Source organism: Papio anubis, chromosome 3 (assembly GCF_008728515.1).
Source record: "Papio anubis isolate 15944 chromosome 3, Panubis1.0, whole genome shotgun sequence".
In the NCBI taxonomy this organism is placed as follows: domain Eukaryota; kingdom Metazoa; phylum Chordata; class Mammalia; order Primates; family Cercopithecidae; genus Papio; species Papio anubis.
This window is the reverse complement of record NC_044978.1, coordinates 146,681,971-146,709,304: the sequence shown is the minus strand read 5'-3', so window position 1 is coordinate 146,709,304 and position 27,334 is coordinate 146,681,971. Positions and strand designations below refer to the sequence as shown.

The 27,334-nt window shown below is 41.6% G+C and overlaps 1 protein-coding gene across 7 annotated transcripts in view; it reads right to left on the bottom strand.

The window, feature by feature from the left end:
- The window catches only part of PDS5A (PDS5 cohesin associated factor A), a 168,338-nt gene that overhangs the window by 8,033 nt on the left and 132,971 nt on the right, over nt 1–27,334 (bottom strand). For 4 of the 7 annotated variants that reach the window (XM_021938385.2, XM_021938383.2, XM_021938387.2 and 1 more), the window contains 6 exons: nt 23,337–23,469; nt 22,671–22,790; nt 19,536–19,598; nt 18,040–18,185; nt 14,747–14,855; nt 7,295–7,647 (listed from right to left, as the gene is read on the bottom strand). In XM_021938385.2, the coding sequence (XP_021794077.1) occupies nt 7,295–7,647; nt 14,747–14,855; nt 18,040–18,185; nt 19,536–19,598; nt 22,671–22,790; nt 23,337–23,469 (924 nt within the window). Of the gene's footprint in view, nt 1–7,294; nt 7,648–14,746; nt 14,856–18,039; nt 18,186–19,535; nt 19,599–20,189; nt 20,469–20,597; nt 20,704–22,670; nt 22,791–23,336; nt 23,470–27,334 lie in introns of those variants that run through there. The other 3 variants (XM_021938386.2, XR_002522017.2, XM_021938388.2) reach the window with 3 other exon arrangements.

Here is a 27,334-nt window from a genome sequence, read left to right as displayed (position 1 = left end):
TAACTTTTAATTTTCACCCCAGTCTTGTTCTTGGCATTGGGTGTTACATTCAATTAAAGTATGCCACTTTCAAAAACATCTGATCTATCTCTCGGTTTTCCTCTCTGACCCTAAAATGCAAGGATTTTGTTCGCATATACTACCAAAAGAGGTGAAAAAGATGAGTAGAGTTGATCTAATTTAACTGGTGATTATTTCAAATCAACTACTGTTTTTACTTAGTTACTAAAACTGTGTTCAGCTGGGTGCAATGGCTCACGCCTATAATCCCATTTATATGAGGGATCAAAAGCTATATAGCCCTTTATACCTGGGTTTCCTCCACTTTGAGGAGGAAATGACAGTACTGGGGAGAATGACAGTACTAAGCCACATAGAGTTGTTTTTGTTTTTTGTGATGGAGTCTTGTTCTGTCATCCAGGTTGGAGTACATGGTGCGATCTTGGCTCACTGCAACCTCCGCCTCCTGGGTTCAAGCAATTCTTCTGCCTCAGCCTTCTGAGCTGGGATTAGAGGCATGTGCCACCATGCCCGGCTAAATTTTGTGTTTTTAGTAGAGAGGGGATTTCACCATATTGGTCAGGCTGGTCTTGAACTCCTGACCTCGTGATCTGCCCGCCTTGGCCTCCCAAAGTGCTGGGACACGGGCAGCGAGGCCATGATTGCTTGGCCATAGAGTCGTTTTAAGGATACCATGGGTTCACAAACAAAGAGCTTATTATTGAGCTTGGCTTATAATAAGCACTATATTACTGTTAGCTGTTTTTTAACACAGTAAGTTTTAAAATTGTGATAAAATATATATATCAAATACAATTTATCTTTTTTTTTTTTTTTTTGAGGCGGAGTCTTGCTCTGTCATGGGCTGAGTGCTATGGCGGGATACCAGCTCACTGCAAGCTCATGCCTCCCGGGTTCCATGTTCTCCTGCCTCAGCCTCCCGAGTAGCTGGGACTACAGTAGCCCGCCACCTGCGCCCGGCTAGTTTTGTATTTTAGTAGAGACAGGGTTTCACCGTGTTAGCCAAGGGAACAGTCTTGATCTCTGACCTCGTGAATCCATCGTCTCGGCCTCCCAAAGTGCTGGGATTACAGGCTTGAGCCTAAGCCCGGCCAATTTATCATTTTAACAATTTTTTAAATTACAGAGTTTAATGGCATTAAGAATATAGGCGGGCAGTAAACCTGTAATCCCAGCACTGGGAGGCGAGATGCGTGGGGATCCGAGGTCGGAGATGAGACCATCCTGGCTAACCGCAGTGTTGCGTCTCTACTAAAATACAAAAATAGCGGTGGTGGCGGGCATGCAATTGCTTTCGGGGAGCTGAGGCCGAGGAGAATGGCGTGAACCGGAGGGCTGCGAAGAGCTGAGATCCGGCCACTGCACTCAGCCTGGGCTACAGGCGAGACTCGTCTCAAAAAAAAAAAAAAAAAAGAATATAAAAGGGACTGGCGATGGCTCACACCTGCAATCCCAGCACTTTGGGAGGCTGAGGTAGGCGGATCACCTGAGGTGGGGAGTTCAAGACCAGCCTGACCAACAAGGAGAAACCCCGTCTCTACTAAAAATACAAAATTAGCCAGGGTTGGTGGTGCGTGCCTGTAATCTTAGCTACTAGGGAGGCTGAGGCTGAGGCAGGAGAATTGCTTGAACTGGGAGGCGAAGGTTGCGGTGAGCCAAGATCACACCATTGTACTCCAGCCTAGGCAAGAAGAGCGAAACTGTCTCAAAAAAAAAAAAAAAAAAAAAGAATATTAGGGGTCTGGCTGCCCAACACAGTGAAACCCGTCTCTACTACAAAAACAAAAATTAGCCGGGCGTGGTGGTGCACATCTGCAGTCCCAGCTACTCAGGAGGACGAGGCATGAGAATCCTTGAACCCAGGAGGCAGAGGGTGCAGTGAGCTGAGATCTCCCCATTGTACTCCAGCATGGGTGACAGACCAAGACTCCATTTCAAAAACAAAGCAAAAACCCAAAACAAGAATATAAGGGGTCTTCAAAAAGTTCATGGAAAATGGATGTTATGAAATAATTATGCATGGATTTCAAAAAAAAATTTTTTTTTTTGCACCAAAATAAACTCATACTAACTTGTTACATCTCAACAGGATCTAGTATGAGGCACTGAAAATGTTTGAAAAGTTTGAGGGCTGGGGCAGGAAGACTGCTTGAGTCCAGGAGTTTGAGACCAGCCTGGGCAACACAGCAAGACTCAAAGATTTAAAAAGAAATTAGCCAGCCATTGTGGTGCACACCTGTGGTCCCAGCTACTTGGGAGGCTGAGGCAAGAGGACTGCTTGAGCCTCAGTGCTCTCATAGAACAAAGTGAGCCATGATGGTGCCACTGCACTCCAGCCTCAGTGACAGAGTGAGACTGGTCTCTCAAAAAAGTTGCGCAGAGACCGGGCACGGTGGCTCACGCCTATAATCCCAGCACTTTGGGAGGCCGAGGTGGGAGGTTTGCCTGAGGTCAAGGAGTTTAAGACCAGCCTGGCCAAAATAGTGAAACCCCATCTCTACCAAAAAAAAAATAAAGTAAAATAAAGTAAAATAAAATTAGCTGGGTGTGGTGGCGGGTGTGTGTAATCCCAGATACTAGGGAGATGGAGGCAGGAGTATCGCTTGAACCTCGGAGGCGGAGGTTGCAGTGAGCTGAGATCGTGCCATTGCACTCCAGCCTGGGCAACAAGAGTGAAACTCCGACTCAAAAAAAAAAACAAAAATGTTTCAAGAGAGTCCCTATCAGAGCAATAGGAATTCTGCTAAAATTGAAGAAAAGCATCAAATGTCTGGTGAAGCTTGGGTACAAGAATGGTGAAATCATTGATGCTTTAGGAAAAGTTTATGGGACAATGCCCCAAAGAAATCGGTAGCTTAAAATTGGTAAATTTTGTGTGTGTTTGTGTGTGAGACAGGGTATCCTCTGTCAACCAGGCTAGGGTGCAGTGAGTAAGTGGCATGATCATGGCTCACTGTAGCCTTGACCTCCCAGGCTCAGGTGATCCTCTCACCTCAGCCTCTGAAGTAGCCAGGACTATAGGCACACACCAGACAGCTGGCTAATTTTTCTTTCTTTTTTTTTTGTAGATATGGGGTTTTGCCGTATCGCCCAGGCTGGTCTCAAACTCCTAGGCTCCAGTCATCTGCCAGCCTCAGCCTCCCAAAGCGGTAGGATTATAGGCATGAACTATGATGCCCAGCTGGATAAATTGTTTTAGGAAAGGTTGAGACGATGTTGAACATCATGCCCTCCACATTAATTTATGAGGAAAAAAATTCATCTTGTTTTTGCCAATTCAAGAGGACTGACAAAAAAAGCAGAAACAATAGTCAACACTGTGGTCATTTCAATTGGTTCAACTTACAAAATTCTGACTGAAAAATTAAAATTAAGTAAGCTTTCTACTCACTGGCTGTTAAAACCCTTTGCACCTAGATCAGCTGTAGACAACAGCAGAGCTTTTGATGGAAAGTCTAGACAAGTAGGATCAAGATCCTAAAGCACTTCTTCAAAGAACTGCAATGGGAACTGAAACATGACTTTACCAGTACAATCCTGAAGACAAAGCACAATCAAAGCAATTTAGCAGGGCATGATAGCATGTGCCTGTAGTCCCAGCTACTAGGGAGGTTGAGGCTGCAGTGAGGCAAGACCACGCCATTGCACTCTAGCCTGGGCAACAGAGTCAGATATTGTCTCAGAAAAAAAGGGTACTAAGAGGTGAAAGTGGTCAAGTGATCCAGTGAAAGGAAAAGTAGACTGGTCAAGAGTAAAGGTCATGGCAACAGTTTTTTGGGATGCTCGAGGCATTTTGCTTGTTGAGTTTTTGGAAAGCCAACAAATGATAACATCTGATTATGAGTGTTCAATCAAAGTCAAAGCTTTAGCAGAAAAATGCCAGGGAAAGCTTCACTAGAGTCCTCCTCCACCATGACAACACTCTTGCTCATTCCTCTAACCAGACAAGGGCAATTCTGCAAGAGTTCCCATGGGAAATCATTAGGCATCCCACTTACAGTACTGATTTGGCTCCTTCTGACTTCTTTTTGCGTCTTAATCTTAAAAAAAATCTTTAAAGAGTATCAATTTCTTTTGGTCAATAATGAAAAAAACAGTTTGAAATGGTTAAACGGACGCTCAGTTCTTTGGGGATGGACTAAATGGCTTTTATCATTGCTTACAAAAGTGTCTTGAAGTTGATGGAGCTTATGTTGAGAAATAAAGTTTGTTTTTATCTCTTAACTCCACTTTTCCATGACCTTTCTGAAGCAGTCAATTATTTATATTATGTACAATCTTTACCACCATCCCTCTCTATAACTTTTTCACCTTCCCCAACTGAAACTCCATCCCCATTAAACACTAAAGCCTATCCCCACTACCCTCAGTGTCAGGCTCAGGCAATCCTCCCACCTCAGTCCCCTGAGTACAGGCACACAACATCATGCCTAATTTTGTATTTTATTTATTTTTGAGATGGAGTCTCACTCTGTCATCCAGACTGGAGTGCAGTGGCACAATCTCTGCTCACTGCAACCTCTACCTCCCGGGTAGCTGAGATTACAGGGGTATGCCACCACACGTGGCTAATTTTTTGTATTTTTAGTGCAGACAGGCTTTCACCACATTGGTCAGGCTGATCTTGAACTCCTGACCTTAAATGATCTGCCCACCTTGGCTTGGCCTCCCAAAGTGCTGGGATTATAGGTGTGAGCCACCGCATCTGGCCATAAACATTGCCACTGAGACTAGAAAACCATCACAGAATACTGTATTCTGAATGACACACTGCCCATTGATCTACTACTGGCATATTTAAGATCTCTAATGTGCCTTTTCACTCTGTAAAGAGAAGGCCAAATGCCGTTTGATGATAGTGGGGCACATAGTGTAGCTAAAAGCAAAGCAATGCATTTTACAATGCTGTAAACGAGAGACGGTCTAATTGCTATTGAAAAAGTTTTCAGGGTTCAAGTGTGTATCTGTTTTTTATTTTTTTTAAATTTTGAGACGGAGTCTCACTCTGTCATCCAGGCTGGAGCATAGTGGCTGGATCTTGGCTCACTGCAACCTCTGCCTCCCAGGTTGAAGCAATTCTCCTGCCTCAGCCTCCCGAGTAGCTGGGACTACAGGTGCATACCACCATGCCCGGCTAATTTTTGTATTTTTAGTAGAAACGGGGTTTCTCTATGTTGGCCAGGCTGGTCTCAAACTCCTGACCTCAGACGATTCGCCCGCCTTGGCCTCCCAAAGTGCTGCAACTGCAGGCATGAGCCACTGCACCTGGCCTCAAGAATGTATCTGTACGTTTTAGTCAGATGGTACAGGAACAGCTAATGGTAGGTAAGGTCAGGTGGCTTAGGTAACCTGTGTGTGATGATTAGTACTTTTTTGTGTGTAGGTGAAGAAAAGGACAGATCTCTTGAAACTGTTTAGAGAATTTTGGCAATCTCCAGGGAAACATTCAACTTCTTATAACTGAAAAATGTATGTTAAGGGGTAAGGAAACTAGAATTCAAAACAGTAACGATAACAGTTGGGCATTTATTTTGTACTAGGCCTTTTGCTAGGTGCTTTCTTTATATTTACTGATCCATTTAATTCTTAGAGGAACCCTTTAAGATACATACTGTCATACTAATGAAAAAGGGAAGCAGAGGTTCAATAAAAGTCCAGGTTTGAGAAGAAAGTCATGTAAAATTTGCCCCTAATACTGGCTTTCATTACTACACTTACTAGTTAATAGAAACAGAAGTGAGTAGGAGAAACACACTAGTACTCAGATCAGGTTTGAGCCTTCTGGATCACATGCCATGAGAGGATGCGAAAGGTTGCCAAGAGGGCACTTAGATGATGTAGAAATTTAATAGTTCAAAATTTCAGAATTTCATAAATGCTAATTTTTTTGTTTTTTTTGAGATGGAGTCTCACTCTGTTGCCCAGGCTGGAGTGCAATGGCGCAATCTCTGCTCACTGCAACCTCTGCCTCCTGGGCTCAAGCAATTCTCTTGCCTCAGCCTCCTGGGTAGCTAAAATTACAGGTGCCCATGCCCATGACCAGGTTTTTTTTTGTATTTTTTTGTATTTTTAGTAGAGACGGAGTTTCACCATGTTGGCCAGGTTGGTCTCAAACTCCTGACCTCAGGTGATCTGCCCGCCTTGGCCTCCCAATGTGTTGGGATTACACGTGTGAGCCACCGGGGCCCAGCTCATAAATGACAATATTTTAAATGTTTTTATACATATGCTTCAGTGACTTTTTTTTTTTTTTTTTTGGAGACAGAGTCTCCTTCTGTTGCCCAGGCTGGAGTGCAGTGTCGCAATCTTGGCTCACTGCAACCTCTGCCTCCTTGGTTCAAGTGATTCTCCTGCCTCAGCCTCCCAAGTAGCTGGGATTACAGGCACGCATCACCACACCTGGCTAACTTTCTGCATTTTCTTTTTTTTTTTTAATTTTAGTAGAGATGGAGTTTTACCATGTTCATTAGGCTGGTCTTGAACTCCTGACCTCAGGTGATCCACCCACCTAGGCTTCCCAAAGTGCTGGGATTATAGGCATGAGCCACCGCGCCTGGCCTGACATTGAGTTTTATAAAAATAATGAAGCAGGATAGTGGGGGTATCCTGAGCTGATCAAATCTGGGACTCTTCCCTAGAAGGAACTCAAATACCTGCAGTCTAATTTCAGGGGTAAATGAGTTAGGTATGTAAGGAAAAAAGGAGGACGAGTTAAGTTCTAAGGCCAAGGTGAAAGGAGCCACCTTCTAGATTTCCAAAAGGAAAAGTCTGAAATCTCAGCCCAAGAATGATCAAAGATGAACAGTTTGGTAAGCCGTTTCTCTGGGCAGGGTGGGGAAGATGTAAGTTGTTGACCTGTGTTAGAATTAATGAAGAATTAAAGAGTGGGGCCTATTACCTATTGACATTTCATGACTGTTTTCTCCATTATGGGAAATTGTATCCAAAAGGGAGCCCTTATTTTACGTAAACCTCTGCAACCACTTGAAAGGCACTAAGCGAAAGAAATACTTGTCTTGTTAACGAAAATAGAAATATCAAAATACCATATACTAAAAAAATTACACAAAGAAAAAAAGATTTTTCTGCAAATTCGTGCCTTAAAACTGGAGGTTATGAGATAATAACAGATGCTATTATAAACTGACCCAGGAAAACCAGATGCAGGTTTCACTCTCAAATGCTTAGGTGTTGGGGTGACTGGCACTAAGGATATACTAGGAATAAAACAGAATGTCTAAATTCCCACTTCAGGAAGAATGGCATACATTACCTTTGTAAGTCAATTTGTCTTTCTGCTGGTGCTGCCTTTTTGGCTAAATCTTGCAGTTTGGGTGCTTTGGCATTACCTGCTTCCAAACCCCCAGGGCTCTCCTGACCCACTGCGGCTCTCTTCCTTCCCTTGTTAATAGGTTTATTTAGATCATCATTTTTGGTTGCATTGCCCTGAGATTCAGACTTGGGTCGACGTCCTCTCCTGGGTTTGGAAGGGGCAGGTGGTCCCGATTCATCTACTTTCTCATCTGTTTTTTGTTGGATATTCTCTGCACCAGCTGCTGTTACTGTTCTTTTCTTTCCTCGGTCACTGCTGATGTTGCCCTGGGTAGCCTGATCAGAATTAATTTCCTAAAAAAGCACAAAACAATTCCATAAACACAAATTCCTTAAATATTAATAATCTCTATTAGAAAAGAGTGTTTTGAAAGTATTTTAAAGGAGTCTGGATTCGAGGGCTTCCAGTTAACTGCTTACATCACATTAGGAAAGTAAGCTCCTTGAGGAGAGTGACTGTGTCTGGTACCCACCATGGTGAATAGCATATATAATGTGCTCTATGAATGCTCACTAAAAAGCAAAGGCTGGAACAGTGGTTCACGCCTGTAATTGCAGCACTTTGGGAGGCTAAAGCGGGAGGATCGCTTGAGCCCAGGAGTTCCAAACAATCCTCGACAACATAGTGAGATCCTATCTCTACAAATAATTTTAAAAATTAGCTGGGCATGGTGGCTCATGCCTGTAGTCCCAGCTGCTTAGGAGACTGAGGTGGGAGGAATGCTTAAGCCTGGGAGGCTGAGGTTACAGTAAGCAGAGATTATGCCACTGGACTTCAGCCTGGGTGACAAAGGGAGATCTTATCTCAAAATAGTAATTGCAGGCCTGGCACGGTGGCTCACACCTGTAATCACAGCATGTTGGGAGGCCGAGGAGGGCGGATCACCTGAGGTTGGGAGTTCAAGATCAGCCTGACCAACAAGGAGAAACCCCATCTCTACTAAAAATATAAAATTAGCCAGGTGTAGTGACCTATGCCTGTAATCCCAGCTACTCGGGAGGCTGAGGCAGGAGAATAGCTTGAACCTGGGAGGCAGAGGTTACAGTGAGCCGAGATTGCACCATTGCACTCCAGCCTGGGCAACAAGAGTGAAACTCTGTCTCGGGAAGAAAAAAATTGCAATAATAAAAATATAAAGCACAAATAGTACTTGAAAAATAAAATTTACTTGGTTTTGTTGTTACACTCCATCCAAATGAAAGGTTCTTCTTATTGATGGTATGTACTAAATCTGTCACTTTTTAAAAGAAAAGTATTTTCAGAATTCTACATGCTATTAATGTTTTCTTTGTCTATAAGTACATCTAAGTATAATAATCTTTGTAGTTCTGTAACGTGAAGTTCTTTAACTTTTCATCTCATCCCAGTTGCAATGAGCTGAGATCATGCCACTGCCCTCCAGCCTGAGTGACAGAGAAAGACTGTCTCAAAAACAAAACAAAACAAAACAAAACACAGAAATTATTATTTTAACTGACATAATTCTAACTGATTAAAGAGAAAGAGAGTAATACAATCATCGAAAAAATTAGATTAAATCTTTTTAATTAACTAATTTTCATTTTCCCCAGAAAATATTCCCAGAAAGACAAGGGAAAATAAATGACAAATCTTCCATGTTTCAAGAAAATTTAGTTCAAAGAAAATTCCCAGGAGTAACAATTTAAGTGAGAAAACCCACAAATCAGTGTTTTACTTTAGAGTTTCCTTTTTTTTTTTGAGATAGGACCTTGCTCTGGTTGCCCAGGCTGGAGTGCAGTGGCGCAATCTCAGCTCACTGCAGCTAAAGTCATTCTCCCACCTCAGCGTTCCTAGCAGCTGGGACTACAGGCAGATACCACCATGCTCAGCGAATTTTTCTATTTTTAGTAGAGATGGGGTTTCACCCAGTTGCCCAGGCTATTCTCAAACCCCTGGACTCAAGCAATTCACCTGCCTCAGCCTCGCAGAGTGTTGGGATTACAGGCGTGAGCTACCGTGCCCAGCCTGGAGTCTCCTTTAATGTTAAGCCTCACTTTAGTGAACAGATAATCCATGAAAGGACAAGAGTAAGACGGCTTGCAGGAATTGAACTGTGAAAACAATACATAACGGATCAGAGAAGAAATATGCAAAGTCATCTTCGGGAAAGATGGCGACTGCTGGACATAACGGAACGGATCAACAACACCACCAAGTATTGGTCTAGACACAATCAAGGTTTTAACCTGGAGTAGGAACCACTTGTTCAACTGAAAGTTTAATAGGTGTGGGGGTTCTTGGGCATAGATTGAGGAACAAAACAGGTATGGTTCTTCATATAAGTTAGTACGGTAGGTAACTGATTTTTAAAAAGGTAAATACTTAAGCACACACCTGTGTGCTAACAGGGTAAAGAAGCTGAGTTAGATGAGACAAGGATAACAAGTTTAAAATGGGCAAAATATGAACAGGCAATTTACAGAACAGCACATCAAATGGTCAATAAACATACTGGCAGTCAGAGAAATGCAAATTAAAGTAGCAGGGCATTAGATCTGGTAAGTGGAGACAGAAAAAAATTCAAATGAATCGTAAAACATGTTGTTGTTGGTATACAGAGAAGAAAGTACTCTCATACCCTGCTGCTAGAAATGTCAAGTGTTCCAATCTCTCACGAAACCAATATGGAAATATCTAAAAGCTCTAATGCATTTATCCTTTGACCCACTAATACTACTCTGAGATATTCAGCCCACAGAAATAAAAGCACCAGTAAGTGTGCTTCTGTATGTGTGTGTGTATATATGTCTTTTTTTTTTTTTTTTTTTTTGGTGACGGAGTTTTGCTCTTGTCATCCAGGCTGGAGTGTGGTGGCACAATCTTGGCTCACTGCAACCTCCGCCTCCCAGGTTCAAGCAATTCTCCTGCCTCAGCCTTATGAGTACCTGGGATTACAGGAGCATGCCACCATGCCCAGCTAATTTTTTGTATTTTTAGTAGAGACTGGGTTTCACCATATTGGGCAGGCTGGTCTCGAACTCCTGACCTCGTGATCTGCCTGCTTCAGCCTCCCAAAGTGCTGGGATTACAGGCGTAAGCCACCGCACCCGGCTGCTTGTGTGTATATTTTATTATTTTACACAAAATAAGTTTATAAACAATATTTATTGCGACATCATAGTAGAAAAAAAGGGAAAGTATATGTGTATACAAATGTGAAAATAAGATTAAACTGTTGAAAAAGAAAAAAAGAGGGCCGGGTGCAGTGGCTCATGCCTGTAATCCCAGCATTTGGGAGGCTGAGGGAGGCAGATCACTTGAGGTCAGGAGTTTGAGACCAGCCTGGCCAACATAGTGAAACCTCGTCTCTACTAAAAATACAAAAATTAGCTGAGTGTGGTGGCAGGTGCCTGTAATCCCAGCTACTAGGGAGTCTGAGGCAGGTGAATCGCTTGAACCTGGGAGGTGGAGGCCACAGTGAGCTGAGATCATGCCATTGCACTCCAGCCTGGACAACAAAGTGAGACTCTGTCTCAGAAAAAAAAAAAAAAAAAAAAAAAAAAGAAAAGAAAGTTGAAATAAGGGTTTGGAGCAATATTACAGATCAAGCTGAAAGGAAGGTTTGGATATAATAGAAATTAGAATTTAAATTTCCAATTTCAAAATTACATAGACTTTTAGGAAAAGGCCATAAAGGTAACAGATTGCTGGTTGTACTAGATAAACACTTAGGCCTTTGCAAATGTACCACCCTTTAGTAAGTATTGTAAGTATATGATGTAACTCAATGTCTATGGCAATATGCATTTTTGTATGTAAGTTTGTTTAAGTCAAGACTGCTTAATTTTACACAAGGATCCCACAATATTCTAATCTATTGGTATCTGGATTCTAAGAATTTTGATAGTAAGAGGTAACTTGTTACCTGAATCCATTGACATGCTGTGTTTCAAACCCCAAGCAAAAAGAGTTTAGATAGCAAGAGATTGATCTAAAAATGTAACCTTGGGTGGGCATGGTAATCCCAGCACTTTGGGAGGCCGAGGTGGGTGGATCATGAGGTTAGGAGTTCAAGACCAGACTAGTCAAGATGGTGAAACAACATCTCTACTAACAACACAAAAATCAGTCGGGCACGGTGGCAGATGCCTGTAATCCAGCTACTTGGGAGGCTGAGGCAGGAGAATCGTTTGAACCCAGGAGGTGGAGGTTGCAGTGAGCTGAGATTGTGCCACTGCACTTTAGCCTGGGCGACAGAGCAAGACTCCATCTCAGAAAGTATCCTCATGTAGCTGAGTTCAGAAAATGAGAGTTTGGATAGGAAAAGTTAAGCTACTGTGGTGTAACTGCATAATCCTAGTATCTTTCATGTATGCAAGGGTAATACCTAAAATATTTGATGACCACCGTAAGTATATGGCGAGCAATAAATAGATAAGCACTTCAAGAATATGATCCTCTTTGGGAGGCCGAGGCGGGCGGATCACGAGGTCAGGAGATCGAGACCATCCTGGCTAATATGGTGAAACCCCGTCTCTACTAAAAATACAAAAAACTAGCCGGGCGTGGTGGCGGGCGCCTGTAGTCCCAGCTACTGGGAGGCTGAGGCAGGAGAATGGCGTGAACCTGGGAGGCGGAGCTTGGAGTGAGCCGAAATCGCGCTACTGCACTCCAGCCTGGGTGACACAGCGCGAGACTCTGTCTCAAAAAAAAAAAAAAAAAAAAAAAAGAATATGATCCTGGGTGGCGGGGGAGGGGGGATACTTAATAGTATTTTCAAGCCATTCTTACTGAGATAAATTACCAATTTCATAACAGTTGAGTCAGACGCGGTGGCTCATGCCTGTAATCTCAGCACTTTGGGAGGCCGAGGTGGGTGAATCACGAGGTCAGGAGTTCGAGACCAGCCTGGCCAACACAGTGAAACCCCGTCTCTACTAAAAACACAAAAATTAGCTGGGAATGGTGGTGCGCACATGTAATCCCAGCTACTCAGGAGGCTGAGGCAGGAGAATTGCTTGAACCTGGGAAGTGGAGGTTGCAGTGAGCCGAGATTGTGCCACTGCACCTCCAGCCTGGGTGACAGAGTGAGACTCCGTCTCAAAAAACAAACAAAACAAAACAAAACAAAACAAAAACAACTGAACAGAAGACCAGAGAAGTCAAGCAACCTGCTCTAGCCAACACACAGCCAGTGAGTAGCAGAAAAAAGAGGCAAAAGTCAGATCTGTGTGATGCTCCTATCAATTATGCACGACTCCTTTCTCTCCTGTCAAAAAATTAAGAAATTGGGTTGGGCATGTGAGATCCAGTTTCAAAACAAAACAAAATTGGGTGGTATAGTTTAAACAAAAAAAAAAGTCAACAAAAAAGTCAAGCACGGCTCACGCCTGTAATCTCAGCACTTTGGGAGGCTGAGGCGGGCAGATCACCTGAGGTCAGGCATTCAAGACCAGCCTGGAGTGGCATGATCTCAGCTCACTGCAACCTCCACCTTCGAGGTTCAAGCAATTCTCCTGCCTTGGCCTCCAGAGTAGATGGGATTAAAGGTGCATACCACCATACCCAGCTAACTTTTGTATTTTTAGTAGAGATGAGGTTTCACCATGTTGGTCAGGCTGGTCTGGAACTACTGACCTCAGGCGATCTACCTGCCTTGGCCTCCCAACGTGTTGGGATTACAGGTGTGAGCCACTGCGCCCGGTCTTTTTTTTTTTTTTTTTTTTGAGACAGGGTCTCACCCTGTTGCCCAGGCTGGAGAGCAGTGAGTAGTGCAATCTCGGTTCACTGCAACCTCTGCCTCCCGGGTTCAAGTCATTCTAGTGCCTTAGCTTCCCAAGTAGCTTGGATGGCAGACAAGTAATTTTTTGTACTTTTAGCAGAGACAGGGTTTCACTTCAAGTGATTCATCAAGTCTCACTCTTGTCGCCCAGGCTGGAGTGCAATGGCATGATGTTGGCTCACTGCAATCTCCACCTTGAGGGTTCGAGTGATTCTCCTGTCTCAGCCTCCCGAGTAGCTGGGATTACAGGAGTGCACCACCACACCCAGCTAATATTTGTATTTTTAGTACAGACGGGGTTTCACCATGTTGGCCAGGCTGGTCTTGAACTCCTGACCTCAAGTGATCCACCCACCTCTGCCTCCCAAAGTGCTAGGATTACAGGTGTAAGCTACCGCACCCAGCCAAAATGAACTTTTAAAAACACAGTAGAAACAAAGTAAAGGGCTGATCACTGGTAGGAATCAATAAACTTTTGAAAGATTTTAAAAACTCTCAATTCCTATTTTTTTTTTTTGAGACAGAGTCTTGCCTCCTGGGTTCAAGCAAGTCTCCTGCCTCAGCCTCCTGAGTAGCTCGGATTACAGGTGCCTGCCACTATGCCCGGTTAATTTTTTTACTTTTATAGAGACCGGGTTTCGCCATGTTGGCCAGGTTGGTCTTAAACTACTGACCTCGTGATCCGCCCACCTCAGCCTTCCAAAGTGCTGGGATTATAGGCGTGAGCCAACGTGCCGGGCCTCAATTCCTATTCTTTAAAAGAGTTGAAATGGGTAGTATAGGAAAAGGATACCATTATGGGTGACCACATAAATTTTTTTTTTTGGAGGTCCAGAGTCTCTCTCTGTCACCCACGCTGGAGTGCAATGGTGTTACCTTGGCTCACTGCAATCTTTGCCTCCTGGGCTCAAGAGATTTTCCTGCCTCAGCCTCCCGAGTAGCTGGGATTTCACTGCCAACCACCACGTCCTGGTAATTTTTTTTTTTTTTTTTAGTAGAGATGAGGTTTCACCATGTTGGCCAGGCTGGTCTTGAACTCCCGACCTCAGGTGATTTGTCTTCCTTGGCCTCCCAAAGCGTTGAGATTACAGGTGTAAGTCACTGTGCCCAGCCAGACCACATAAATTCTTATAAAATAAAGTGGATGGAGGTAAGCCGAATCATTTTTGGAAAGTGTAACAAAGTATAGCCAGGGGTGGTAATACACACAAGTTTAAAATGTAGCATGTGGATTAACATGTTGGTTGTAGATTTCTTACCCCTATGGAAAAACTGTCATAATCTCCATGGAAAAAATCCACTTGTTAAATTTTAACATTGGCCGGGCGCGGTGGCTCAAGCCTGTAATCCCAGCACTTTGGGAGGCCGAGATGGGTGGATCACGAGGTCAGGAGATCGAGACCATCCTGGCTAACACAGTGAAACCTCGTCTCTGCTAAAAAAATACAAAAACCTAGCTGGGCGAGGTGGCGGGTGCCTGTAGTCCCAGCTACTCGGGAGGCTGAGGCAGGAGAATGGCGTAAACCCGGGAGGCGGAGCTTGCAGTGAGCTGAGATCCGGCCACTGCACTCCAGCCTGGGTGACAGAGACTGGCTCTGTCTCTCTAAAAAAAAACTCCGTCAAAAAAAAAAAAAAAAAATTAACTTTACCTTATTCTTTACTGGGTCAATATTCTTTACAGGTGTGACTGAAATAATCCTCACAGGGTTCTCTTCATTTTCACTAACTCCAGTTTCTGCTGCCTCTGAACTCTGTTCCCTGTTTAAGACAAATAAACCAAGACTTCTTATTTCCATGAAGAGAAAGTTCACTCTCTCACCTAAACCAATAAAAAAAGGCTTAGGATGCTTTCGAAATTTGGACAAATGAAGCAACAATAGCAAGATTCGGATATTCTGTAGTTATAGACTATTGCTTTAAAAATACCATTTTCCGGCCGGGCGCGGTGGCTCAAGCCTGTAATCCCAGCACTTTGGGAGGCCGAGACGGGAGGATCACGAGGTCAGGAGATTGAGACCATCCTGGCTAACGCGGTGAAACCCCGTCTCTACTAAAAAAAATACAAAAAACTAGCCGGGTGAGGTGGCGAGCGCCTGTAGTCCCAGCTACTCGGGAGGCTGAGGCAGGAGAATGGCGTAAACCCGGGAGGCGGAGCTTGCAGTGAGCTGAGCTCCGGCCACTGCACGCCAGCCTGGGTGACAGAGCAAGACTCCATCTCAAAAAAAAAAAAACAAAAACAAAACCATTTTCCATTTAGCTTTGATAAAGTGGTATCTATTTCCATTTTGTCTTAATAACATTAAGACAGAAATGACTGCCTAAGACTACCTGATAAAAGGGTTAATTGTCAAGAGACAAAATAATCCAACTATTGTAAACTATCTTTTGGGAATAGAAAATCCTAAAACAAAAATAAAACCACAGACCATAGTATAGTTGTCATTTCCATAGTGTTCTACAAAAAAGGGGGCTGTCAGAAAAGGCTATTTGGTAGGTAATTGAGGCCCCACTATTCTTTAAACCACATTAATTGATTTTATATCTTGGGCTTCATTTTTGCGAAAAGTGGTTTAAAACATCACTGGTTGAGTTTATTCTTAAGATTTCATGTGTAAGAACAATATCTATAAAAACCACAATATTAAACGTTCCTACGAGTAGGGTCAGAAATGATAAAGGTTTGACGTGACAGCCGGGCGCGGTGGCTCAAGCCTGTAATCCCAGCACTTTGGGAGGCCAAGACGGGCGGATCACGAGGTCAGGAGATCGAGACTATCCTGGCTAACCCGGTGAAACCCTGTCTCTACTAAAAAATACAAAAAACTAGCCAGGCGAGGTGGCGGGCGCCTGTAGTCCCAGCTACTCGGGAGGCTGAGGCAGGAGAATGGCGTGAACCTGGGGAGGCGGAGCTTACAGTGAGCTGAGATCCGGCCACTGCACCCCAGGGCGACAGAGCGAGACTCCCTCTCAAAAAAAAAAAAAAAAGGTTTGACGTGACAGATATCCTAATTACCCTATTTGATCACTATACATGGTATGCATATACCAAAATATCACAAACACCCCATAAATATGCACTATGTATCAAAATAATTATGTTCATGAAAAAAATTGCAGGTAGAAATTCTTATGTAGTAGCTAATACACTGAATACTTAGTATGTTAAAACAAACATGGAATATTTTTACAAGTGGAAAATGTTAGAACAATGTAAACTTATCCTATACTTTTAAAAGAAACAGGGTCTTACTCAGGCTGGAATGAAATTGTGTAATCATACCTGATATAGCCTAGAACTCCTCGGCTCAAGTGATCTTCCTGCCTCTGTCTCCTGAGCTCCCAAGTAGCTGGGACTACAAGTGTATGTCCCCATGTTGCCCAGGCTGGTTTCAAACTCCTGGGCTCCAGTGATTATCCTTCCTCCGCCTCCCAAAGTGCTAGGATTACAGGTGTGAGCCATCACACATTGCCTTTTCTTTTTTTAAAGAGCCAGGGTCTTGCTTTGTCACCCAGGCTGGAGGGTAGCAGTGGCATCATAGCTCACTTTAGCCTTGAACTTCTGGCCTCAAGTGATAATCCTGCGTTGGCCTACTAAAGTTCTGGGATCACAGCCGCAATGCACTATACCCAGCTCTCCTATACTAATTTGAGTTAAAGATTAAAAAGCATTTCATTTTATTTAAAAGTTATGTTTTCATAGTTTTCCTAAGCGTTGAATTTTCTTATGTATAAAAAATAAACATTTTGGGCCAGGCGTGATGGTTCATGACTGTAATCCCAGCACTTTGGGAGTCCAAGGTGGGCAGAGACTAGCCTGGCAATCATGGTGAGACCCCGTCTCTACTAAAAATACAGAGATTAGCTGGGAGTGGTAGTGTGCGCCTGTAAGCTCAGGAAGCTGAGGCACGAGAATCACTTGAAACCGGGAGGTGAAGGTTGCTGTGAGCTGACATCCCATCACTGCACTCCAGCCTGAGTGACGGACAGAGACCCTCTGTCTCAAAAATATTAAAAAAAGCATTTTGATATAAATTGGTTGTATTAATTCTTATATTATTTTCTGTTAACTTTTCTACACACTTAGAATGCTATATATTAATAGTTTCAAAGTGTGCAGTACACTCTTCACTTCCTCACTGAAAATACTAAAATGTGCCTGGGTGCGGTGGTTTGCACCTGTAATCCCAGTACTTTGGGAGGCTGAAGTGGGTGGATCACTTGAGCCCAGGAGATCGAGCCCGACTTGGGGAAGATGACGAAACCCCATCTTTATGAAAAGTACAAAAGAAAATTGACTGGGGGTTGGTGGTGCATGCCTGTAGTCCCTGCTACTTGGGATGCTGAAGCGAGAAGATTCCTAGAGCCCAGGAGTCTGAGGCTATGGTGAGCTATGATCCTGCCACTACCCTCTAGCCTAAGCAACAAAGTGAGACCCTGTCTCTTAAAAAAATAATAATTACATAAAATTGAGAAAAAAATAAAATACTGGCTGGGTGTGGTGGCTCATGCCTGTAATCCCAGCACTTTGGGAGGCCAAGGGGGTGGATCACCTCAGGTCAGGAGTTCGAGACCAGCCTGGCCAACATGGCGAAACCCTGTCTCTACTAAAAATACAAAAATTAGCCCAGCGTGGTGGCAGGCACCTGTAATCCCAGCTACTTGGGAGGCTGAGGCAGGAGAATCGCTTGAATCCGGGAGGTGGAGGTTGCAGTGAGCCGAGATTGCACCATTGCACTCCAGCCTGGGGACAAGAGCGAGACTTCGTATCAAAAAAAAAAAAAAAAAAAGAAAAAAGAAAAAGAAAATACTAAAATCCATCAATATTATTTTGTATCAGAACACCTCTAACGACAGAAGACTATTTTATGAGACAGCGCTTTAGGAATAAAAGATAAACCAAGTAGTGAGTGCTAGTAACAAAATAATTGGAGAGAAAAGTTGCCTTGATCGATTTCCGGTTGAAGGGTTCAGCTCTGAATTTACATTAATATTGCTTCCAGTCTCAGTGCCAGTGCTTCTAACATAGGGTTTCCTTCCCGTTGCTGATAAAGGCTTATTTACTGCACCTAGTACTCCAGCAGGCTTTGGCTAAAAACAAAAAGAAAAAACCCCCCGCAAAACACACACGTTTATATCTTACCATGTATACATGTAAATTTAGACAAAAGTAAGAGATATTGTTAAATGCTAATTAGTTAAATTTATCAGAAATGTTCATTCTGGGCCAGGCACAGTGGCTCCTGACTATAAATCCCAGGACTTTGGGAGGTGGATCACTTGAGGCCAGGAGTTCAAGACCAGTCTGGCCAACACAGTGAAACCCAACCTCTACCAAAAACATAAAAATTAGTCAGGTGTGGTGGTATAAGCTTGTAGCCCCAGCTACTTGGGAGACTGAGGCACAAGAATTGCCTGAACCCAGGAGGTGGAGGTTGCAGTGAGCTGAGATTGCACCACTGTACTCCAGCCTGGGCGACAAAATGAGATTGTCTCAAGAAAAAAAAAAAAAGTTCATTCTGTAAAATTGTGTTTGGCTGCCTTAATACAATCAAAAGTCATGAGCGTATCTCTACTTAATAATAACTAGGTAATATTGATTTATCCTTTATTATTCAATCAAAATACAAAGTTCCCCTAAAATACAGCAAAATACATAATAAACGCTCCTATAAACTAACTATTGGAGATATATATAGAGAGTAATACTTTAGGAATTGTTTACAAAAAACTAAATTTCCTTTTGCTGTTCTAGGTGTCACCGTATTACTTATATAGAACATGAATTATCTAATTCATTAGTAGTATAAAATTATTTCTTTTATCTTATATACCTAAGTTGGTTATAGCATTTCCCAGGAAAGCCTTCTTTGTGAATTGTAAATAAACTGTGCTTAACATTACTGATGAGGGCCGGGCGCGGTGGCTCAAGCCTGTAATCTTAGCACTTTGGGAGGCCGAGACGGGCGGATCACGAGGTCAGGAGATCGAGACCATCCTGGCTAACACGGTGAAACCCCGTCTCTACTAAAAAAAACAAAAAACTAGCCGGGCGAGGTGGCGGGCGCCTGTAGTCCCAGCTACTCGGGAGGCTGAGGCAGGAGAATAGCGTAAACCCGGGAGGCGGAGCTTGCAGTGAGCTGAGATCCGGCCACTGCACTCCAGCCTGGGCGACAGAGCGAGACTCCGTCTCAAAAAAACAAAAACAAAAACAAAAACAAAAAAAACATTACTGATGAGAACACACAGTGGCAATTCAGAAGAGTGGTTGCTGGCAGAAAAAGTCTAAAAGCATGGCTGCTTTAGATGCTTTAAATCCATAATGTGATCCCTAAGAATCAGGAACTATATAATCTAGTGGTCATTTAAAGGTATTTCTAGGAATAGCAGAAGCAATATACACATGAAACAAAGATCTCAAAATTATTAAGTACATAATACCTTTCCTGTTAACAGAAGTACTCTTGTCTCTTCTGAAATATAACTCTTATCATTACAGAAGTCCTATTAATAAAAAAAAAAAAAAGAAAAAAGAAAAAGAAAAAAGAAACATCAATCAAAGGGAACATGAGTATTTTAATTATCCCAATAAGGTTTTTTAGGTATTGTGCCTTGCAATAATAAATACACTTGTGCTAACACATATACCAGTTCGTCAAACAAACGAAACATTTAACAAGCCATACCATAAGTCTAGCTTTAAATTAAACTGATGGCACACACACTTAGGCAAATGTCAAAGATAAATTTCCTAAATCACACCATAAATAAAGCACACCCATGTTTTCATATGGTTCAATGCAGTTTATTCGTTAAATTTATTCATTGAATTCCACCACATCATAAACTCGGGGTGGGTGTGGTGACTCACGCCTGTGAGCCTCATCCCATCACTTTGGGAGGCCAAAGTGGGCAGATCACCTGAGGTCAGGAGTTTGAGACATGCCTGGCTTGGCCAACAGTGAAACCCCGTCTCTACAAAAAATACAAAATTAGCCGGGCCGAGTGGCATGCGCCTGTAATCCCAGCTACTCAGGAGGCTGAGGCAGGAGAATCACTTGAACCTGGGAGGCAGAGGTTGTGGTGAGCCAAGATCGTGCCATTGCACTCCATCCTGGGTGACAAGAGTGAAACTCCATCTCAAAACACAAACAAACAAAAGCAACAACAAAAAACACATAAAACTGTTTCTTAGAACCATAAGTGGACCAACTGTCAAAATACAATTAAGTGAATTATGTTGACAGCTGTGATATTAACAAGTAAATAAACGATTTAAACGAAATGTGGAAAATGATAGCACTTTGAGAGTTGTATCTATATACAAATTAGGAGTTCAAACTTGATCTCTTGATGCCTCTTCCTGCTTAGTATCTGAAAATGGCAAACAAATAAAACCACAACGTTGTGTCAGTGAAGCAAAACCAGCTACTAAACTCAGGAAATATAAATAAGTTTTAAGTAATCCCATTAAAAAATATTTTTTAATTGTATTAAATTTACCTTCACAGAAGTAGGAAAGAACAAAGTGTGCCTGTGAGGAAATCACAGTTTTGTCATGTGTGCTAGGCAAAGCCGTATCATTTCTTTTGCACAGTCTTCTATGCAGCTAAAATAAACATCAAGAAACCTGTGTACCAAAGTTCATTCACTTCATTCATAAAGATATACTATAGCTTCACTAGGTTCACTAACTTCACAAACCTAGTTTTCTAGTGTTTATGAATTTATAACACATTGAAAGCAACATGTTAGAAAAATAAGGAATGCTGCATACTGAAAACAGAAAATCCTAAGTTACTATTAAAAAGACTAAAACACTACAACACAGAAAATATCAAAAGAAAAAAACCACAAAAATTGTTATTTATGAGGCCAGACAGGTGTAGTGACATGCAGGAATTTAATTCTTGATGATGGTATCACCACTGTTACGAAGATTCTATTCAGGTATTATTCTATTCATGATGGTCCTGGGTCAACAACAGGATTAATTTTAATTCAACAGCTCACTTAAGAGCATTTTACAGGCTGGGCATGGTGGCTCATGCCTGTAATCCCAGCACTTTGGGATGCTGGAGGTGGGTTGATCACTTGAGCCCAGGAGTTTGAGGCCTGGCCAACATGATGAAACCACCTCTCTACAAAAAAGTTAAAAAATTAGCCAGGTGTGGTGACACATGCCTGCAGTCACAGCTACTTGAGAGGCTGAGGTAGGAGGACTGTTTGAGCCAGGGAGTTGGAGGCTGCAGTGGGCCAAAATCAAGCCATTGCACTCCAGCCTGAGTGACAGAGACAAAAAAAACAAAACAAAACTAAAACAAAAACAAAAACAAAACAAAAATTTTATACAGATCAGTGGATTCAATTAGAGAGCATACTTTTGCAATTCTCATTATTTCTATCAAAAGCAAGGCACAGTTAAGTGTTTAATACTAAATAATAAAAATCATTACATTTTAGCAAACTTTTAGTAAAGTACGGCATTCAAAGTAGGAAGCTCCGTTTATTTCTTGGAATGTGCATTTGGAGAATTCTCTAAGCTAGGGGTCTCCAACCCACAAGCCGCAGACCAGTATGGGTTATAGGTCATGGGTCTGCGGCCTGTTAGGAACTGGGATGCACAGCAGGCAGTAAGTGGCTGGCCAGCAAGCATTACCACCTGAGCTCTGCCTCCTGTCAGATCAATGGCAGCATGAGATTCTTACAGAAGCACAAACCCTACTGTGAACTATGCATGCGAGGGAGCTAGGTTGTGTGCTCCTTATGAGAATCTAACTAATGCCTGATGACCTGAGGTAAAACAGTTTCATCCTGAAACCATCTCCGCACCTCAATTTCTCTGTGGAAAAATTGTCTTCCACGAAACTGGTCCCAGGTGTCAAAAAGGTTGGGAATCACTGCTCTAAAGGGGTCATTACTGAGGCATATATATATACATTTACAGGAGAAAGTTAAACAAGTTTAAAATACTACCTAAAAGCAGGAAATAAATAAAAGCTTTAAAAAATCCAAATTAGCTGGAAATACTTAACAGAACCTGGGTTACCTGAAAATTTTACTTACATGGGAAACAACTTGCTGAAAGCAGAATAGATACACTGTATATTAATTAATAACACCATTTATTGAATGGTTTTATGTGATGAACTCTTCATATAAACCTAGATATTAGTAATTGTCCATATGTATTATTAACATCTGCATTATAAAGATGAAGAAATTGAGGCTTAGAGGAGGGAACTTGTCCCTCCTTACAGTGTGCCAAATATTAAAAATTTTTGTCTGCAAAAATACCACGTTTCAATAAAATGAGATTAAAATAATTTTAAAAATCTGAAAACTCTAATGCTAGAAATTCCTAGAATAAACATAAGATCAACAATATTTGTAGTCTTCTGTTCAAGGCAGAATAATGTTCAGGGCTGTGTAAGACAATCTCCCATTCTTTGATAAACTCTGATTTTCTTTTTTTACTCTGTAGTCAAGACAATTCAGTATTTGCCACAATGGTTGATGGTAACTGAAATTTAAATCAGTTTAGTGTAGTAGGAAAAATGAGAGGAAGAAAATTACCTTTTCAGGTTGTGTAAAAAATTTCATTGGGAGGACTGGGTCCTTTGGTGAATCTGCATTGCACAAAGCACTTTTACTATTTATAACACAGAGAGCCACATCACATACTGTATACAGTTTCTAGGGAAGAAAACGAATCATATATAACTTTTAATATTGCAAAATAATCACAATTACCAATTCCACTAAATGTATACATTAGAGTTAGAAGAAGGATACTGTGGTTGTTATTTATTCCTTGAACATTCCATATTTCTGTTCAGCATTGTTTATGCAGCCTTCTGGTAAAGAAAAATCCCTCTATATGAATTTAACATGAATGCCAATATGCATGGAAAATAACAAATGAATGAACCAAACCAAAGAAAGCACACAAAAAGAACAAGCATTTGTCTGTAACTCTTACTGTAAGTTTGTAAAATAGCATAGTTGTACATTTTATTCTTATCCTCTAGATCTAAGGTTATAATGTCTTTTCAGAGCACTAAAGATTCTTGAAATAAAATTCACTTGTAATGAAGTGCAATAAAAACTATTCATTTACTTTTGTAAACATTCTAAAACTTAAATTATTATGTATGGCCCCCCCCCCCCAAAAAAAAAAAAAGTGGGGCAATATATTTTTCTATTACATCTTAACACCCACTGGCCTAAGACTCATCTTACTTCATTTGTCTTGGATTCATCTGGAGACTGGGCATCTCTGGTTAACTTGATGTTCTCTGCCATCTTCTTCATAAAGGCATGGCTATTGTTTTCATTCTTTGTCATCAAAACTTCAAGCATGAACCATAGGCACCTAAATGTAAACACATTAAAGAGACTAGATATAGACAGATGCTTTAGCTTAAAGCAATAAATATGTTAACAGGAATTTCTGTTGTCTGAATAAAATAAAGTAAAATGATCAACTTTAATGACTAGTACATGTTATTATCCTATTAATAATATTCTATTCAAATGGAAAATCAAAGCATAAAATAATATATAAAAAATGAAAACATAGCTTAATATGAGAAATTCTGACAGTTTCATAAGGCATATAAAGATTCACCCTAGCTGGACATGGTGGCTCATGCCTACAACCTCAGCACTTTGGGAGGCTGCGGTGGGTAGACTGTCTGAAACCAGAAATTCGAGGCCGGGCATGGTGGTTCATGCCTGTAATCCGGGCACTTTGAGAAGCCAAGGAAGGCGGATCACGAGGTCAGGAAATCGAGACCATCCTGGCTAACACAGTGAAACCCTGTCTCTACCCAAAATACAAAAATTAGATGGGCGTGGTGGCAGGCGCCTGTAGTCCCAGCTTCTTGGGAGGCTGAGGCAGGAGAATGGCATGAACCCGGGAGGCGGAGCTTGCAGTGAGCCAAGACTGCGCTACTGCATTCCAGCCTGGGTGACAGAGTGAGACTCCGTCTCAAATGGAAAAAAAACAAAACAAGAAATTCGAGACCGACCCCGTGAGACCCCATTTCTACAAAAAAAATACAAAAATTAGCTGGGCATGGTGGTGGGTGCCTGTAGTCCCAGCTACTTGCAGGGCTGCGGTGGGAGGATCACTTGTGGCTGCAGTGAGCCATGATCACACCACTGCACTCCAGCCTGGACAAAAAAGTGACACCCTCTCAGAAGAAAACACAGATTCACCCTATAGGTAAGTTTAGATAATCCGATGTATCTTAACACCCAGCAATGATGAGCAAATCAACACACAGCAGTCTTGGTATTTTGATTATTTATAAGCTATGCAGAAGTTCTACAATTGGTATGCAGTTCTGCTGAGAAACAAATCTAAACTGCATGTGCTATGAGGCTGATGTGTGTGGTACTCAGCCACTCAATTAAGGAGTCACAATCTCAAACCACTTTTGCTATTCTACACTTGTCACTGTATATTCATTTAACACATTGTGTCTGAAGGGAACATTTGAATTTCCAAGTGAAAGTGAACCCCAAATCAGGCTGAACATCAGAATTGCTTGGAGAACTTAAATAGACAAATCTGGAAATGGGGCCTGTTTTCATAAAGATCCCGGGATTGTCAGGCAGTGACATGACTACTACATTACTGCATCAACAGGGGAGAAATTATTTGATGATACTCTGTAAAAGTTTCTTTTCCTACATTCCACGTAACTGTTTTAAGAGACTACTGTAGCATGCATTAGTTTTTTAGCTTAATGGCTTAAATGATAGTTGATTGTTTCAATAATATTTATTAACTTTGGCAAAGAGTTGTCAACTCTAGTTAGATATTGGATAGCTGCTAGAATCCTGATCAAAGAAAGGAGCAGAATAATGAATAACAACACATATAATAAAAATTAGCAAATATTTAATGAGTGCTTACTATCTAATAAGCATTAGGCTAAGCACTTTACCGTCATATAATCCTCATAACTCTATAAAGAATATGAAAAATCATCACCATTATATATAGAATCTATTTTTTTTTTGTCTGTCTTTTAAGACTGGGTCTTGCTTGCCTCTCAGGCTGGAGTGCAGTGGCGTGATCACAGCCCCAGCAGCCATGGTGTCCTGGGCTCACACTATCCTCCTACCTCAGCTTCCTGAGTAGCTGGGACTATAGGCGTTCGCCACTATGTCTGGCTAATTTTTATAGAGCTGGGGTTTCGCCAGGTTGCCCAGACTGTCTTGAACTCCTAGGCTCAAGCAATCTACCCGCCTTGGCCTCACAAAGTGCTGGGACTGCAGGCGTAAGCTACCACGCTTGGCTGTCTATTTTTTTTGAGGTGTTACCTGTTTAGGGTCACAGAGATAAAAAGATGGAGCTAGGATGAGAACCAGGTCTGCCTTTATACTTTTAACAAAAATACACAAAATAAATATAATAAACATTATCTGAGTAACTATGTACTAGACAAAGGTGGCAACACTGAACACATCGGTTCTACAGGTTTGAGGATTCTATTTATTTATGTAAACACTGAAGTCATTTCCTTAACTCTTAGGTCAGAATTCTGTTGAGTTTCTACTAACTTGAAGATTTGTTTGATCCCTTTTCACAAAAGTATAGGGTTAGGATTACTCTCAGTTTTAGGGGATAAGGTGAGGAAGCATTCCTATGCAGCGTTTCTTTAAAAAGTTGTAACAAAAAAATCTTGCAATAAGGTTTTAAACATTAGTATATATATAAAATACTTGAATGCACATCAACATAATAGAGAATTTATTCCTTGAAGTAACTGGAAAAAAGTATGATTGTTTTGTGATAAGAACGCCAATTCCACCTTAATTTTATGCAAACATGCTGAGACTAATGTGCTACCTAACATGAACCAATTGACTCGATAAATTTTAGTACTTGGAAGCTGTTCAATATAATGTTACGTTTAAAACAGGACACAAAACAATACAAAACAAAACGTATTATAAAACAATATAAAATAGACATTAAAATGGCATTTTGTGAAATTAGAATATGATGAAAACCCTGGGGCCGTGTCTCACTTCTGCATCCTCAATACTGCCCAAGAAATGTAATCATTAATGTTTACCCATCCTACGAAGTACACAGACTCCCACAATCCTCTGCTTCTTCTTGCCTTATCCAAAGGAGCTAATTCCTCTCCATCTCAATGTCTTTCACTGAGCTCTCAGGAATATACTTTCCCCCCAAAAAGAAACTTCAATGAATGCTCACTTCACCTTTTTGCCATAACTGAAACCATACCCCCACTCCAAGAATGCTTGCCTTGCATTCCCCTAAAGTTGTAACTGCTCATTCTATTAGATGATGCATACTCAGGGTCAGAGAGTGGGTTCAGCTTCTATCATCCCCAATGCTGATTCCAGTTATTCTTTCATGTTTATGTACAATTACTCCAAGGAAGCTTGTGCCATTTGGCTGCTTCTACCATCCTCTCCTTGTCAACTTATCTATCAGCTTCCCTATGTTCCTTGCGTTCATTTAGTTTCTGGATGACATTTTTCCTCGACTCCATCTTTAAGTCCTGCCTATTTTCTGGGCAACCTACTCAACACGATTTCCTAATTCTTTGGCGGTTCCAATCCTGGTAAATTTTCTTTGCCTAAGACATGTCACTGCCTCAGACATTCCTAGACTTGGTTAATCTTTAGAAATTGTTCACCTGTGAAATTATAAATTCACTGCAGCCTACCTCCTGGGCTCAAGCGACGCTCCTGCCTCAGCTTCTCGGGTAGCTGGGACTACAGGCACATGTTACAACACCAAGTCAATTCAAAAAAATTATTTGTAGAGATAGGGTCCTGCTATGTTGCTCAGGCTGGTCCTGAAATCCTGGACTCAAATAATCCTCGTCATGACCTCTCAACATTTTAATCACTTTTTTGAAAACAGTGTCAACTCTCTTACCAATTTTTCTTCTGGTACACTTGCTTTGAAAAACTCAAGAACAATCCAAGTCTTTGGCTTCTTGACAGCTATATTTAGAATTGTTTAATGCTACAGAAAAACCATGTAGCTGAGAAGCTTGATATAATTATAAATTTAAAATTTTTAACTTGGTACTTTATGCTAGCCAGCTATCCTATGTGTCACCAGGATTTTTAGCTACTTCTTCACAGCAGCTGTTTCCAATCTTTACACTACTCATATCTAATTCTATCACCCTCACCTACCAGTAGACTCTGCTCCTTTATCATTTAGAAGCCTAAGTCAT